Source organism: Schistocerca nitens, chromosome 2, assembly GCF_023898315.1.
Source record: "Schistocerca nitens isolate TAMUIC-IGC-003100 chromosome 2, iqSchNite1.1, whole genome shotgun sequence".
Lineage (NCBI taxonomy): Eukaryota > Metazoa > Arthropoda > Insecta > Orthoptera > Acrididae > Schistocerca > Schistocerca nitens.
Window position 1 is genome coordinate 266,696,152 of NC_064615.1, and position 15,721 is coordinate 266,711,872.

At 42.6% G+C, this 15,721-nt stretch overlaps 1 protein-coding gene across 1 annotated transcript in view; it reads right to left on the reverse strand.

Moving 5' to 3' along the window:
- The window catches only part of LOC126236008 (farnesol dehydrogenase-like), a 106,127-nt gene that overhangs the window by 63,226 nt on the left and 27,180 nt on the right, over nucleotides 1–15,721 (reverse strand). The window contains exon 4 of the mRNA XM_049945016.1: nucleotides 12,510–12,639. Coding sequence (XP_049800973.1) covers nucleotides 12,510–12,639 — 130 coding nt within the window. The remainder of the gene's footprint in view (nucleotides 1–12,509; nucleotides 12,640–15,721) is intronic.

Consider the following 15,721-nt stretch of genomic DNA (forward strand, 5'->3'; position numbering starts at 1 on the left):
AGGAAGTGGAAAGCCAGTATGGTAGCCTGCCTTATTACAGCGAGGTCCGCTGGCTTAGTCATGGCGAATTATTAAATCAATTTTTTTGCCTATTAAATGAGATAAATATGTTCATGGAAATAAATAACATGTGTGTTCCTGAATTGAAAGAGCCGTTATGAAAATGTGATCTCGCGTTCTTAGCAGATTTAACTAGACATCTGAATGCTTTGAACATTTCACTACAAGGTAAAAATCTGCTAATTACTCATTTCATAGATCGAATACGAGCTTTTAAAATGAAATTGACACTTTGGGTGAGTCAGCTGGAAACAGGAAATATAGCTCATTTTCCTAAATTATCATCCATGCAAGATTTTCACTAAGACTGTGAACGTTATTCACATAGTTTAGTTGCCCTTAAGGAAGAATTTGATCAACGCTTTCAAGATCTGACAGCACTAGACAGTGATTTTGATGTGTTCTCCTCTCCATATTCAGCGAATATTGAAGAGATTGGTCCTGAGCTGCAGTGTGACAGAGAATACAGAGAGAGAACAAGAAAAATATTTTGGAATTCTACAGACACTTCCCTCAGGATAGATTTCCTCGTTTGCACAAACTGGCGGCTACAATAATATCAATGTTCGGTTCCACGTATGTTTGTGAACAACTGTTCTCTGCAATGAAATGTAACAAGACGTGCCTGAGATACGCATTGTCTGATTGAAATTTAAACTGCACGCTGGGCCTACAATGCACAAGAACAATTACTCCGAACATAGACGCAGTTGTAAAGGGCAAAAAGTACAAGATAACCGAGAATCCCACACTTCAGTGACACCTTTTACTGTGTAACAGTTCACAAATTATTACGAATGTAGACGCATACACTAAGCTAATAAAATTATGTGGCACGTGTACATTCTCCTTTATTTGTTTCATTTGTCGCAGTAATAATTCGTGAGTGATATCCCTGCAGGTGGCCACGGATTTACATTGCCTGGCGGCAGCTGTTGTGTGCCCCACGTGATTTCCCCACTCTCGGCTCTGGTCCGGTAGTGGGGGGCGCTGCTCTGTGCTCACACCTTGCTGCTCACAGCTTGCTCGGCGACCATGTATGTTGTGAAGCCCGGCCTTAAAGTGTACCTGTAGCAGCAAGGGGGAGGGGTGGGTTGGAGTTTTCCTGAGGAGGGAGGGGGATGGGAGGGGGGAGGGGGAACAATAGGTTAAGTGCCTGTCAGTCAAAAGGAAGGATCCTTTTAGCAGGACAATAGGTTAAGTTCCTGTCAATGAGAGGAGAACAGTAGGTTAAGTACCTGTCAATCAAAGAAGAACAGTAGGTTTGCCCCTGAGTGCATACCTGCCCCTGATGCAGGCACCCTGAACTAACAAAATGTACTGAAACATACTTAGTCCCCCTACTACCATCACTGAGGTCAGTCCTACCACTATTTCTCAGATCTGTAAACCTATCCCAACGACATCTGTGACCAGTTGACACAGGTCACGGTGGCGACATCATCGTACTGATGAACAGTCTGGGTAATCCGACACGTCTGACAATAATTCTGCAGGCCTTTCTTTACGACATAAAAGATGGCGTAACTCCAGGCCACGCAAATTGACAAAGAATGCCATGGACCACGGCAATATAACCCGGAAGAATTATCAACAAAGAGCGATTTGCTTCCCCAGCAGGATGAAAGGTCACCGCCACCTCCACGAGTAGTGCTTGCATTCAATACAGATAATGAACCAATCGAGTTCACTGATATATTTTTCAACGAAGACGTCATACAACACATTGTAAGGCACACGGTAATGTACGCCGTTGGAAACCATAACACTACTTTCTGTCTGTCAGGAGATGAAATGAACTGCTTTTTAGGTATATTGATTCTCAGAGGTTACGCGCCTTTACCTAGACGTCGCATTATTGGGAGACCAACGAAGATACCCACAATGATTTAGTGGCCAAATCATGAGACGTAACCGGTTCAAAGAGATACACGGGTATTTTCATATCGCAGATAACAGTTTAATCGTAAGTGACAAAATGGCTAAAATTTGGTCATTGTTCGACATCATGAACGAAAAATTTCTCGTGTATGCTCCCATTGAGAAAGCCTTTAGTACTGACGAATCAGTGACACCCTGTTATGGACGTCATAGCTGTAAACGGCATGTTTACGGAAATCCGTTTTGGATTCAAACCACAGGTTGCAGCAACTCGTGTAGGGTACTGTTTGCAAGTTGAATTGCGTGAGGGACGATCTCAACCACGATTTACAGGCCTTGGAGAACGTGTTGTTACCAGACTGACAAATAAAGAATGAATATCCAGACTCACAATATTCTCTGTATTGCGACAATCTCTTTACGTCCCAAGGATTACTAACTGCCTCGCAGCGAAAGATTATGACAACTACTGGAGCTGTTTGTCGGAATGGAGTAGACAAATGTCACGTTTTGTAGAAAACAAACCAGAGGATTTTATGACTACGGGCTGGACACAAACGATGATACGAGTATATACGCCGTACGAAAAAAATGGTTCAAATGGCTCTGAGCACTATGGGAGTTAACGTCTGAGGTCATCAGTCCCCTAAACTTAGAACTACTTAAACCTAACGAACCTAAGGACTTCACATACATCCATGCCCGAGGTAGGATTCGAGCCTGCGACTGTAGCAGCAGCGCGGTTCCAGACTGAAGCGGCTAGAACCGCTCGGCCACAACGGCAGGCTTACGGCGTACCATGGAACAACTGCGGGGTTACACTGCTAACTAATGAATTGAGGAGTACATCGCATGTTAGAAGCACACCGATATTCAGTCGCTACTAAACAGAAAATTGATATTGGTCATACAAACGTTGTGCATCAGTACAACCGATTTATAGGCTGAGTAGACAGACTAGATGGTGATATCGGAGCTTACAAGAGTCAATAAGAGGCCAAAACTGTTACATCCCAATTATGATGAGGCTAGTAGACGTCGCAGTCAACTATTCTTCATTGTTTGGTAGGTCACTGGGAGCGAATGAAGACACTCTGAAATTACGCCGATATGTTACAAGGTCTTTATGGCAATTCTAAAACGCAGAGTGAGCCACAGCAGCAAATGAGGACTCCTGTACTTGTTTCTGTAAGAGCCCATTTAGCTAAACATACAATTCTCACAAGGTCAAACAAAAGAGGAAATAAAACTGTCAAATCGTGTCCCAGATGTAACGTGCATTTGCATGACAAATACTTTGCACAGTTTCATGCACAATGATATCATGTTTTATGTTTCTTACTTACTCGATATGACTACCTATTAGTTCATACTTAGTGATAATATAATCTAATATCTAATTTCTATTAATAAACACTGATTACCGTAAAATAAGTTTTATATTGATTATCCCTGTCCCATAGTAGTGTACTACATTATTTACCCACTGAGTCACTGTTGGTCTACTGTAAAAACCTCTTTCCAGACCTGACAACTACGAATTACTGTTACAGTTGTTATTTGTGGTCACTAATAAATGACATCATACAACTCCGTGGGCAAAAGCTTCTGGGTGTATATGGGTTAGTCTGAGTATGAAGTATATCTTCAGAAAAATTTATTTTGTTTCACGTAACAGTCCGCTTAAGGTACTTTAATTTCGACCAAATTCATAGTCCTCAAAGAAAGTCACAGCTCCGTTTTTTATGTCTTCAAAATCGGCTTTTCCTTTCATCTCTCTAGGTATTGGTAATACAAAAAAGCACCGTTTAAGCATTTTAGCTTTTGTTAAAATTCTGATTGAAATTGTAAATGCAGAAGCCACTCTTGGCATCTACCAAATTTTTTGAGCAAATGTCAGTATTTGTCGAAGCTCCCATTTTTTTACTTCAGTGCGCTCAGTAGGCCCAGAACACTATTAGGGCTTGCGAGCATTACAATGTTGCTGTACAAACGCGTCTGGTTAAACTCACTAGAAACAGGAGTCTGGTCAGAAATTTTTATTTTTATTTGATAAATCTGTCGTTGTATGCAGTCTTCTGAATCTTATTTCGAACCTTTCTGACATTTTAGACGAGAACAATACTTCACAAGCTTTTTTGATAAGAATGAAGTGACACAATTTCAGACACTTTACTAATCCCACAGAGGTATGATTTTATGTGTATAGACTGAGGCGGCGAGTGAAAACTGCATCAAGACCGGGAATCGAACCCGAGTGTCCTGCTTACTAGGCAGGGCCGTCAGCCGTTAAGCCAGCTTGGCACAGCAGTTCACACAGTTGTACAGATTACCCCGTCACGCATCCATCCTCGATCCAAATTCTCACTACCGGCACAGTATACAGTAAATTTCCTCTTACATACGAACATAATTGCCGAGGCCCTCTACGTTCTGGAATGGCACCTCAGCATCGAACGTAAATGGGGGACCCAGCCTGAAACCCAGGAGCAGGTACTTGTACAAATGAAATGAGACTATATGATAGAGTTTAATGGTCCAATACAGATATGCTTTTATGTATATTGACTGAGCCCCGGCTATTCTGTTCATGTGTAAGGGTGAACTGAAAGAAAACTGGGGTGGTACTGAGAATCTGGATCACGGAGGGATCCGTTAAGTTGTGTGAACCGGTGTGCCAAGCTGGCTTCGTGGCTAACGCACCTGCCTCGTAAACAGAAGACCCGCTTCCATTCCCAGCCTCGGTAAAAATGTTCACTCGCCCCTTCAGGCTATATACATAAAAACTTTCTAAGGGTTTAGAGAAGAATGACTAATGCCTGGCAAACCTGAGTTGACTCTTTCTCCAAACGTTCTCCTGGACGGTAACTTAGACATTTCACAAATGATATGGTCGTCCGTGATGTAGTACGACATAAAAAAAAAGCTAGTCAGATATTCAGTCAGATCTTGATAAGACTTCGAAGTGACGCAAAGATTGTCATCTTGCTACAGCTGTTTAGAATTGTAAAATTGAGCACTACACGAAACGAATAAAATGTAGTATCCTACGAAAACAATATAAGTGAGTTACAACTGGAATCGCTCAACTCAAACACGTTCCAGAGAGTAACAGTCTATAGGGAAATGAAATGGAACAGTCACATAGACTCACTTGTAGGTGAAGCAGGTGGCAGACTTCGGTATATTTGTAGCGTACTAAGAATGTAAGATCAGTCTCCGAAGGATTTGCTTACAATACGCTCGTGGATCCGTAATAGAATCCTGTCTAAGGTGTGGGACCAACACGGAATACCACCAACAGGGTATATTCAACGCACACAGAGAAACGCAAATGGTCTCGCGGTTGTTTGAGCCATAGGAGAGTGTCACAGAGACGCTGAAGAAACTGAACTGGCAGACGCTTGAAGATAGGCGATAACTGTCCCCAGAAATCCTAAGTACAAAGTTTCAGGAACGGGCTTTAAGTTGGAATCTAAGAATATATCACTATCTTCTAAGTGTCGATCCTGTAGGGATCACGAAGACAGATTGATTGCAGCGCACATAGAGGCATTTATGCAGTCATTTATCAAGCGTTTGACACGTGAGTGGAATGGGAACAGGAGTAAGAACTGAACCAAAGGCAATAATCAGTGAAAACGTGGCTCCAGTCGCTCTCCAGAACTTTATTTAGATCACTACCGGATTCGACTTTTTTGTTAAGCCATTCTTCTGGATATTACTTCTCCTATGTCAGTTTTATAGACTACCTGTGCATAAACATATGTAAACCTTGTTTTTTTTCATCTTCAATCATATACACGTGTAGATCCATCGTATGTATGGTACTTTCACATCCATTTCAGAATGGCTTAACAGAAAAACCTAAACTGGTTGTGGACTAATAGAGTTCTACAGAGTCACTGGAGTGGAATTTTCATTAATTAAAGAAACAGTTGTGGAGCACATGGAGAAATTAATAATGGGAACTACACACTGCCATCAACTTAACTGTGGTTTGCAGAGTATGGATGATATAGATGCAGACTTAGATAACACAGCAGCAAGTCCCTTGAGAACCTCATTCTGAAATACTGAATACAATTTATGTCCCGGTAAAAATACACATTACGTTAACTTTCTTAACTGAGATTCTGTTGCTTTAACAAAAACACATAAGCCATTTCCTTTTTGCAAAAAGATCACAGGAGTGTTTTTGCAGGAAACCAAATTTCATAGTAGAAGCCAAGGTCGTAATCAACGTGTATTTTCAGCAGTCTTTGTTGATCACGTTGGAATTCTCTCACTGAATCGAATCCTTTTTCACAATTGCCCAGATCTCTGCATGGCGCTAAGTCATTTGCAATATCTGAATCCATCTGTCTTACAGGAAGTATTTGCGACACCATTTTGTTACAACACTGTGAAGCTGCCTAGAAAAGAAAACAATTCTAGATTATTTTATCTCACACTTGAAGACTGAGTTAACGTCTGGAAACAAATGCATATGGATGTTTCTAGTACTTGAAGTAGTACATGTGTATAATCAACTATGTGGGAGTTACAGCCTGTTCTCCTTTTTGAATAACTTACATTCTGGATTTCTAATACGGTAAAAACTTCTTATTTATAATTATTGACAAAAAATAAAAAGAGAAGCAAATACACAAATTTACATTGCCAAGGATAACCAAAAACCATCAAATACTAAATATAATAAAAGTCTGCGAGTGTTTGACATTAGTATTCTCAAGTTCCTTATTTTAAAACCCTATATAGAGAGTCTCCCATACAAACAAAACCATACCTAGTACAAAATCACTTGCTCTTTCTCATGAAGGAAAATAAAGAAAACAGGAGGTGATCTTTAACTTTCGTTGCTCTGTCATTGTCAGTTTTCTATAATGTGATAATAGTCCAAATTTCCACTTTCGATATTTGTAGATGCTGCTCTACATGTGCTCTTGTTCTGAGGCATAGCTCTAAATTTAGAACAAGAGCACTTGCAGAGATGCATCTACAAGTCTCATAAGTAGAAATTTGAACTATTATTACGTTATAGCACATCAAAAAGTCACAGAAGTGTTTACAGCCTCCACGTATAGTGTCTAATGTGTAAATTAAAACAGAGTACATTGTCTAATGTGTAAAACCAAATTGTATACACGTAACTATGTACATATTTCAGGCCACTGATGAGGCCTTTCGAAAGATAAAGATGAAACACCTTTGACATGATGAAATTCGTTTTATTCAGCTGTATACCGTGAAAATTATCAACACAATACGATGTAATGATTAGCAATACACATCAAAGTATGTATAAACTTGACCCATACTTTTTCACAGCTTGTTTACATACTAATAACTTCTGAAATACTCAAATCACTTCTGTAGGTTGGAAGAAATGATAACAACCAGCGAAAGGTTAAGGCAGATATATGTATTAAATTAACACCTTTATTATACTGAGTATAAACCTATGCTTCCAAAGTGATTTGTAGCACAATTTTATCAAACATGAGAAAACTGAACAATTAGTATCCCATCACACGAATAGTCTTTTTTCATGCATAAATGGAGGAACAAATAATGCCTGAAAAAGTACTGTATACTGCAATACACAACCACAGCTATAAAAACATTACTAAGGTCATCAAAATATCCACGGGTGTGCTGCCGGTCTATAGTGCCCAACGGGCACAATATTTCGGCGATCATACATGTCGCCATCATCAGGTGAACTGACGGACTGAGCTCCTGTGAACGTGCCGGCACGGAGATCCGTACGCTATGGCTGCTCAGAGGGAACTGGGTTCGGTCGCGGCGGCGGCCGATTTAAATACCCTCCGTCCGCGGCGCGCTCCCTCCGCCGTCCGCGCCCCGCGCCACGGTCGCGCGGTGGAACAGGTTGCGACGGCGTCTGAGATGACGTCGGTGTGAGGGCTCTGTCCGCCGTGGTCGTCACAACTATACGTTTGTTCGATTTACTCTTGATTAACCCAATCGCTGGTTCCCAAGCCTTGCTAAGATTATAGCCGCAGTCACGGTTTATGAGGTCGTTATTTTGGTGCGAATTTCGATGGCCTCTCTAACAACGCTGTCCCAGTATCTCGACGTCTGTACCAGAATCCTCGTGCGGTCATACTCCATGGCGTGATTTTCCGACAAACAATGTTCAGCGACCGCCGACTTGCTCGGATACATCAGTCAGAAACAGAATGCAGAAAGTAATTGTAGGTTGTTGGAATAATACAAAGAAGGATGGCACATTGTATGTGTAGCGAGAAATTACAACGGGAGTCCCACAGGGTCCGATCATTGGCCCACTTCTGTTTCTGATGATCTGCCATTCTATTTAAACAGAAAGCAGAATCAGTCATGTCTGCAGATGATTCAAGCAATATTGTGAAGCCAAGCAAAGAAGCATCAACAAGGAAATCATAATTAATTAATTATTAACAACAATTAATGATAATTTTGTTGAGCTTACTGAACGAGTTTAGGCAGATGAGCTATCCTTAAACCTTGGAAAGCACAGTTCACCCATTTCTACACTGTCAAAATCATTCCACTTCCTATTAACTTAGTATACCAACAAGAAATAACAAAAAGGGTAGAAAATTGTAAGCTCTTAGGCTTGCAAATTTATGAAATCTGAAAAACCATGAAGTAATCTGCTAAAACGTATAGGTTTGGCTACTTTCGCCACAAGAATAGCTGCGAGCTTTGGGGATATGGGAGTCAGTAAGTTAACATATTTTGCCCACCTGTATTTTCATTGACGTCTTATGGGATACTATTCACTAACTGCTTAGGCAAAAAGTATTCATTGCACAAAAGAATTATGTGTGAATTTCCCAAACGTATATCATGTAGGTATCTCTTTAAGCAGCTGGGAACATTAATCATAGCCTCGCTGTACATTTATTCACTTGTGAACTTCGTTATCAACAGTCTACCTGACTCTCAGATAAACAGAGTTCTTCACGCACTGGGAGGGAAAATCATCTGCATTACCCTTTAATGAAACTAACTTTGACATGGAAATATTCAATTACAAAACGCTATGACAGAAAACCGATGTAAATAAAATGGCTGAGAGATAGCTGAAGTGTTTTCAAACGTGAACTGAAACTGTTTCGCCGAAAAAAATCCTTCTGTCGCATAGAGGAATTACTGAGTAGAACTAATTAGTCATTTTTAAAAGAAAAAGACCTGGAAATTGGCACAGGAGGTGTAATGGGTATAGACACAGATGTAGTGATCGTTGGTACCTTAATACAGAATATAGCGATCATTGGTATCTTATATGGAACATCTTTATGCCCAAGAATTACGACGTTTTTGGAGAATGAAAATCTCCTCTATAAAAATCAGCATGGATTCTGCAAACAGAGATCTTGGAAAACTCAGCTCGCTCTGTTACTCCATGAGATCTACAGGCTCAAAATGGCTCTGAGTACTATGGGACTTAACTTCTGAGGTCATCAGTCCCCTAGAACTTAGAACTACTTAAACCTAACTAACCTAAGGACATCACACACATCCATGCCCGAGACAGGATTCGAACCTGCGACCGTAGCGGTCGTGCGGTTCCAGACTGTAGCGCCTAGAACCGCTTGGTCACTCCGGCCGGCGAGATCTACAGCGCCGTAGACAATGAGGCTCAGATTGATACCATGTTCCTTGACTTCAGGAAGGCATTTGACACCGTCCCGTTTAGTGCAAAAGAAAAAGGACCTTACCGAGTATCAGAGGAGATACAATTCAACACGTCGCTGTTAACAGAACAAAATCCACAGATGTAAAAGTAATTTCGGGAGTATCCCAAGGAAGTTTCATAGGACCGTTACTGTGTACAGTAGCCTACATATAAATGATATAGTATAAAGCGTCGGATCTTCTTTAAAACTGGCCGCAGATGATGCGGTTATCTACAACAAAACACTAGTAGCAACGCCAGAAGATGGTAAGGATTTGTAAAATGACCTCGAGAGAATTGATGAATGGTGCAACCTCTGGGAGTTGGCCCGGAACGTAAATAACAGTAATATACTGCGCGCTCATAGGAAAAAAAAATCCACTGCAGTACAGTACAGTATCTGCCTTAAAACATCTAGGAGTAACAATCCAGAGCGACCTTTAAGTGGAATGACCGCAGAAAACAAGTATTTGGAAAAGCAGGTGTCAGACTGAGATTCATAGGAAGAATCTTAAGAAAATGTGACTCATCCACGAAGGGAGTGTCTTATAAGGCGCTTGTTTGACGGATTCTTGTTCATCTATCTGGGATCCCTGTCAGGTAGGACTGGCAGAAGACATAGGGAAGATCCAATGAAGAGCGGTGCGTTTCGCCACGGGATCGTTCAGTCGGTGCGAGAGCGTTGCGGAGATGCTCAACAAACTCCAGTGGCAGGTGTTACAAAAGAGGCGTTGCGTATCACGGAGAGATTTACTATTAAAATTTCGAGAGAGCACTTTCCAGGAAGAGTCGGACAACATATTACTTCACCTTACATACGTCTCGCGTATTGACTACGAGGAGAGGATTCGAGAAATTAGAGACAATACAGAGGCTTAACGACAATCATTCTTGCAAGGTTGGAGGGCTCAGTTAGTGGTACGAAAAGTACCCTCCGCGACACAGTATTACGTGGTTTGCGGAGTGTGATGTAGAATATGTATCCACTTGTGTGTCAGTTGTTCTCCCTCTGCATCTAACAGTCTTCCCACAAACACGTCACATAATTTACTACCTGATGCTTTCTTCACTATCACAACTGCACCGCAAAGTGTACTACGCCTGTCAGTACAGACTGTCCGTTATGCGTCCACGTATCCACACTTCAAAACCTGGCCAACTCCCAAGGGCAAAATACACATTAATGGCTCGACAGTGCCACACGTACATGGAGTTACTAAGTAATCTAAAAACATACTGCTCTTAATAGCTACACTACTGGCCATTAAAATTGCTACACCAAGAAATAATACAGATGATAAACGGGTATTCATTGGACAAATATATTATACTATAATTGACATGAGATTACATTTGCACGCAGTTTGGGTGTATACATCCTGAGAAATCAGTACCCAAAACAACCACCTCTGGCCGTAATAACGGCCTTGATACGCCTGGGCATTGGGTCCAACAGAGCTTGGATGGCGTGTACAGGTACAGCTGCCCATGCAGCTTCAACACGATACCACAGTTCATCAAGAGTAGTGACTGGCGTATTGTGACGAGCCAGTTGCTCGGCCACCATTGACCAGACGTTTTCAATTGGTGAAAGATCTGGAGAATGTGCTGGTCAGGGCAGCAGTCAATCATTTTCTGTATCCAGAAAGGCCCGTACAGGACTTGCAACATGCGGTCGTGCATTATCCTGCTGAAATGTAGGGTTCCGCAGGAATCGAATGAAGGGTAGAGACACGGGTCGTAATACATCTGAAATGTAACGTCCACTGTTCAAACTGCCGTCAATGCGAACAAGAGATGACCGAGACGTGTAACCAATGGCACCCCATACCATCACGCCGGGTGATACGCCAGTATGGCGATGACGAATACACGCGCCCAATGTGTGTTCACCGCGATGTCGCCAAACACGGATGCGACCATTACGATGCTGTAAACAGAACCTGGATTCATCCGAAAAAATGACATTTTGCCATTCGTGCACCCAGGTTCGTCGTTGAGTACACCATCGCAGGCGCTCCTGTCTGTGATGCAGCGTCAAGGGTAAACCGCAGCCATGGTCTCAGAGCTGATAGTCCATGCTGCTGCAAACGTCGTCGAACTGTTCGTGCAGATGGTTGTTGTCTTGCAAACGTCCCCATCTGTTGACTCAGGGATCGTGACGTGGCTGCACGATCCTTTACAGCCATACGGATAAGATGCCTGGTCATCTCGACTGCTAGTGATACGAGGCCGTTGGGATCCAGCACGGCGTTCCGTATTACCCTCCTGAAACCACCGATTCCATATTCTGCTAACAGTCATTGGATCTCGACCAACGCGAGCAGCAATGTCGCGATACGATAAACCGCAATCGGGATAGGCTACAATCCGACCTTTATCAAAGTCGGAAACGTGATGGTACGCATTTCTCCTCCTTACACGAGGCATCACAACAACGTTTCACCAGGACGTTCGTCAACTGCTGTTTGTGTATGAGAAATCGGTTGGAAACGTTCCTCATGTCAGCACAATGTAGGTGTCGCCACCGGCTCCAACCTTGTGTGAATGCTCTGAAAAGCTAATCATTTGCATATCACAGCATCTTCTTTCTGTCGGTTAAATTTCGCGTCTGTAGCACGTCATCTTCGTGGTGTAGCAATTTTGATGGCCAGTAGTGTATATTTATTAGTCTGCAAATGAAATAAATACTCACATAAGATCGTTCAGTACACTGTCCTCATTCAAGAATAGATCTCCACCTATACCCCTAACACCAGGTAAAAAAATTAATCTCTATTTTAGTTCTGTATTAGCTTTCCGTGTTTGTTTCGTTGACTCGTTCCACATCATAACGCTTATAGCGCACAAGTAGCCGACTAACGGACGGCATTTTACTCACTGTGACCCTGGTGCGCGCGCCGCGCCCTGCCAGGTCCCTCCGCAGCCCCTCGGCCAGGCAGCGGACGCCGTGCTTGGTGGCCACTGACAGCGCCCCCTCAGACGTCTCGGGTAGCCTCTGGGCCAGCGCGCTGCGGACCGTAAATACGCACAGAGTCACTGACGGAATTACATTAGTGTCCGAAATTAGAGTTATTTCCTGAACAGATTTACAGAAGAATTACTGTACTAAGTAATAACAAAACATTCGGCCTACAGCAGCGTCCACAGTATGTAAACGCACAGCCATATCAATATCTACTGCTCATATCGGTGCAGTGGACTCTCTGGAAGCGCCTTAGGAGTTACAGTTTAAAGAACAGTGTTTGTTGGGACGTGAACATCAAAGTCGTTTCCAAAGGGTCGCAGTCATGCTGAAGAACAACAAAGGGTGAGTCCGTGATGATGTCACAAACTACTAGGGGTGTAGAGGAGGCGGAATTCTATCAATTTCAGGTAACGGACCCAGGTCCAAAAACGACTGAATCGAAAGTTAAAAGTGAAAATCGTTCTGATACTTCTGACACTGTGACTCTTCTATTGCAAGCTCTTTGCTTTCCGTAGTTTGGGCGGAGGTAGTGTGGACCAAAACCGGAAAAAAGTCTAGTAAACACGAGCTCTGAAACGCATACCTTGAGGCATATGAGCAGTTGTTCATCTTCGTCCCTATGGAAATTCCTCTTCTACTGAACAAATGCCTTTAGCTCTTAAGGCATGTGTTGTTGAGCCAATTTTAAGCAGACTTCTTTTCTTGTTTTCGTCCGTGCTACGTCGTAGAAAAACGTGAAAACCAAATAGCTTGCTGTAGAAGAAATGTTTTTCAGAGAATCGGAGATGAATAGTCCGCAGCTCGTGGTCGTGCGGTGGCGTTCTCGCTTCCCACGCCCGGGTTCCCGGGTTCGATTCCCGGCGGGGTCAGGAATTTTCTCTGCCTCGTGATGACTGGGTGTTGTGTGATGTTCTTAGGTTAGTTAGGTTTTAGTAGTTCTAAGTTCTATGGGACTGATGACCATAGATGTTAAGTCCCATAGTGCTCAGAGCCATTTGAACCATTTTTGAAGATGAACAAGTGCTCATATCTCGGAAGATAGTCATTCCGAGAGCCTATGTTTACCGAACATTTTTCCTTGTTTTGGTCCGTACTACCTTCCTGAAAGTTGCCTGCCCCATAATCTTATCAGCAACAGTACCGGTACATGTCTTCCACTGTCGCAGGTATCAAAACCATTTTCGTTTTTAGCTTTCGTCTTCATCGTTTCCGGACGAGGGTCTCTTACCTTAAATTGATACATTTATCCTTTTCCATCACCCTTGGAAGTTTGTAGCGTCATCACGGAATGACCCCATACATCGAGAGCTGGGGTACGTGTGTTCACTTTGTTGACGACGACAACAACCTTATACTCACATAATGAAAACAAAAAATATGCAGAATGAAATTTTCACTTTGCAGCAGAGTGTGCGCTGATATGAAACATCCTGACAGTTTAAAACTGTGTGCCGGACCGAGACTCGAACTCGGCACATTTGCCTTCGGCAGGCAAGCGCCCTATCGACTAAGCTGGTCAAGCACGACTCAAAACCCGTTCTCGCAGCTTTACTTCCACCAGCATCTCGTCTCCTACCTTGGACATAAAGCTGTGAGGACGCGTTCTGAGTCGTGCTTGGGTAGCTCGCAGGTAGAGCACTTTCCCGCGAAAGGCAAAGGTCCAGAGTTGGAATCTCAGTCTGGCATACAGTTTTAATCTGCCAGGCAGTTTCAAAGAATATGGAACTTAGCATAAAGAGGTAAAACAGCTCTGCAGCATTAAGCAAAGGGCGAATACTGATTACCAGTTAATATGGAATGGCTATGGGAGTCTTTTCTGTGCATCAAAGATAGAAATCAAAGACACAGCTTTTAAACTGCAGAAAAGGGCCATAAGAATAATAAGTAGTGGTTTGCCAACTGCGAAGAAATATTTTAAAAAACTTTGTGATGGTTTAAGTGAGTACATGTACTATTTTGTGGTGCATAGCAGACGATCAATTCCAAATACAAAATGATCTAGAGAGAATTTCTGTATGGTACGAAAAGTGGCAATTGGCACTAAACAAAGAAAAGTGTGAGGTCATCCACATGGGTATTGAAAGAAATCCGATAAATTACGGGTATACGATAAATCGCACAAATCTAAGGGCAGTCAATACGACTAAATACTTAGGAATTACAATTACGAGCAACTTGAATTGGAAAGACCATGTAGATAATATTGTGGGGAAGGCGAAACAAAGACTGCGCTTTGTTGGCAGAACACTTAGAAGATGCGACAAACCCACTAAAGAGACAGCCTACATTACACTTGTCCGTCCTCTGCTGGAATATTGCTGCGCGGTATGGGATCCTTACCAGTAGGATTGACGGAGGACATCGAGAAAGTGCAAAGAAGGGTAGCTCGTTCCGTGTTATCGCGCAATAGGGGTGAGAGTGTCACTGATATGATACGCGAGTTGGGGTGACAGTCACTGAAACAAAGGCGGAAGCCGGCCGAAGTGGCCGTGCGGTTAAAGGCGCTGCAGTCTGGAACCGCACGACCGCTACGGTCGCAGGTTCGAATCCTGCCTCGGGCATGGATGTTTGTGATGTCCTTAGGTTAGTTAGGTTTAACTAGTTCTAAGTTCTAGGGGACTAATGACCTCAGCAGTTGAGTCCCATAGTGCTCAGAGCCATTTGAACCATTTGAACCAAACAAAGGCGGTTTTCTTTGCGGCGAGATCTATTTACGAAATTTCAATCACCAATTTTCTCTTACGAATGCGAAACTATTTTGTTGACACCCACCTACGTAGGAAGAAATGATCGTCATAATAAAATAAGAGAAATCAGAGCGCGAACGGAAAGATTTAGGTGTTCCTTTCTCCCACGCGCCATTCGAGAGTGGAATGAAAGGAAGTGGAGGGAAGTGTCCGATTCCAGATGATATTATGTTTAGTGGTATTTGGGGAGTTTTGTGATGCCGGTTTTTTTCGTCGTTTTGTGTGGTTTTGTTTGGTGGTGTGTGTCTAAATTTGTTTATATTTAGTTTGCCCCCCACCCAAAAACACCCCATTTCCCGCGCTTGTCTCGTTAGTGTCATTAGGCTTTTTGTGGAAAGTATGTGTGTTTGTCTTTCGATGTATTTTCGTCCTCATAAT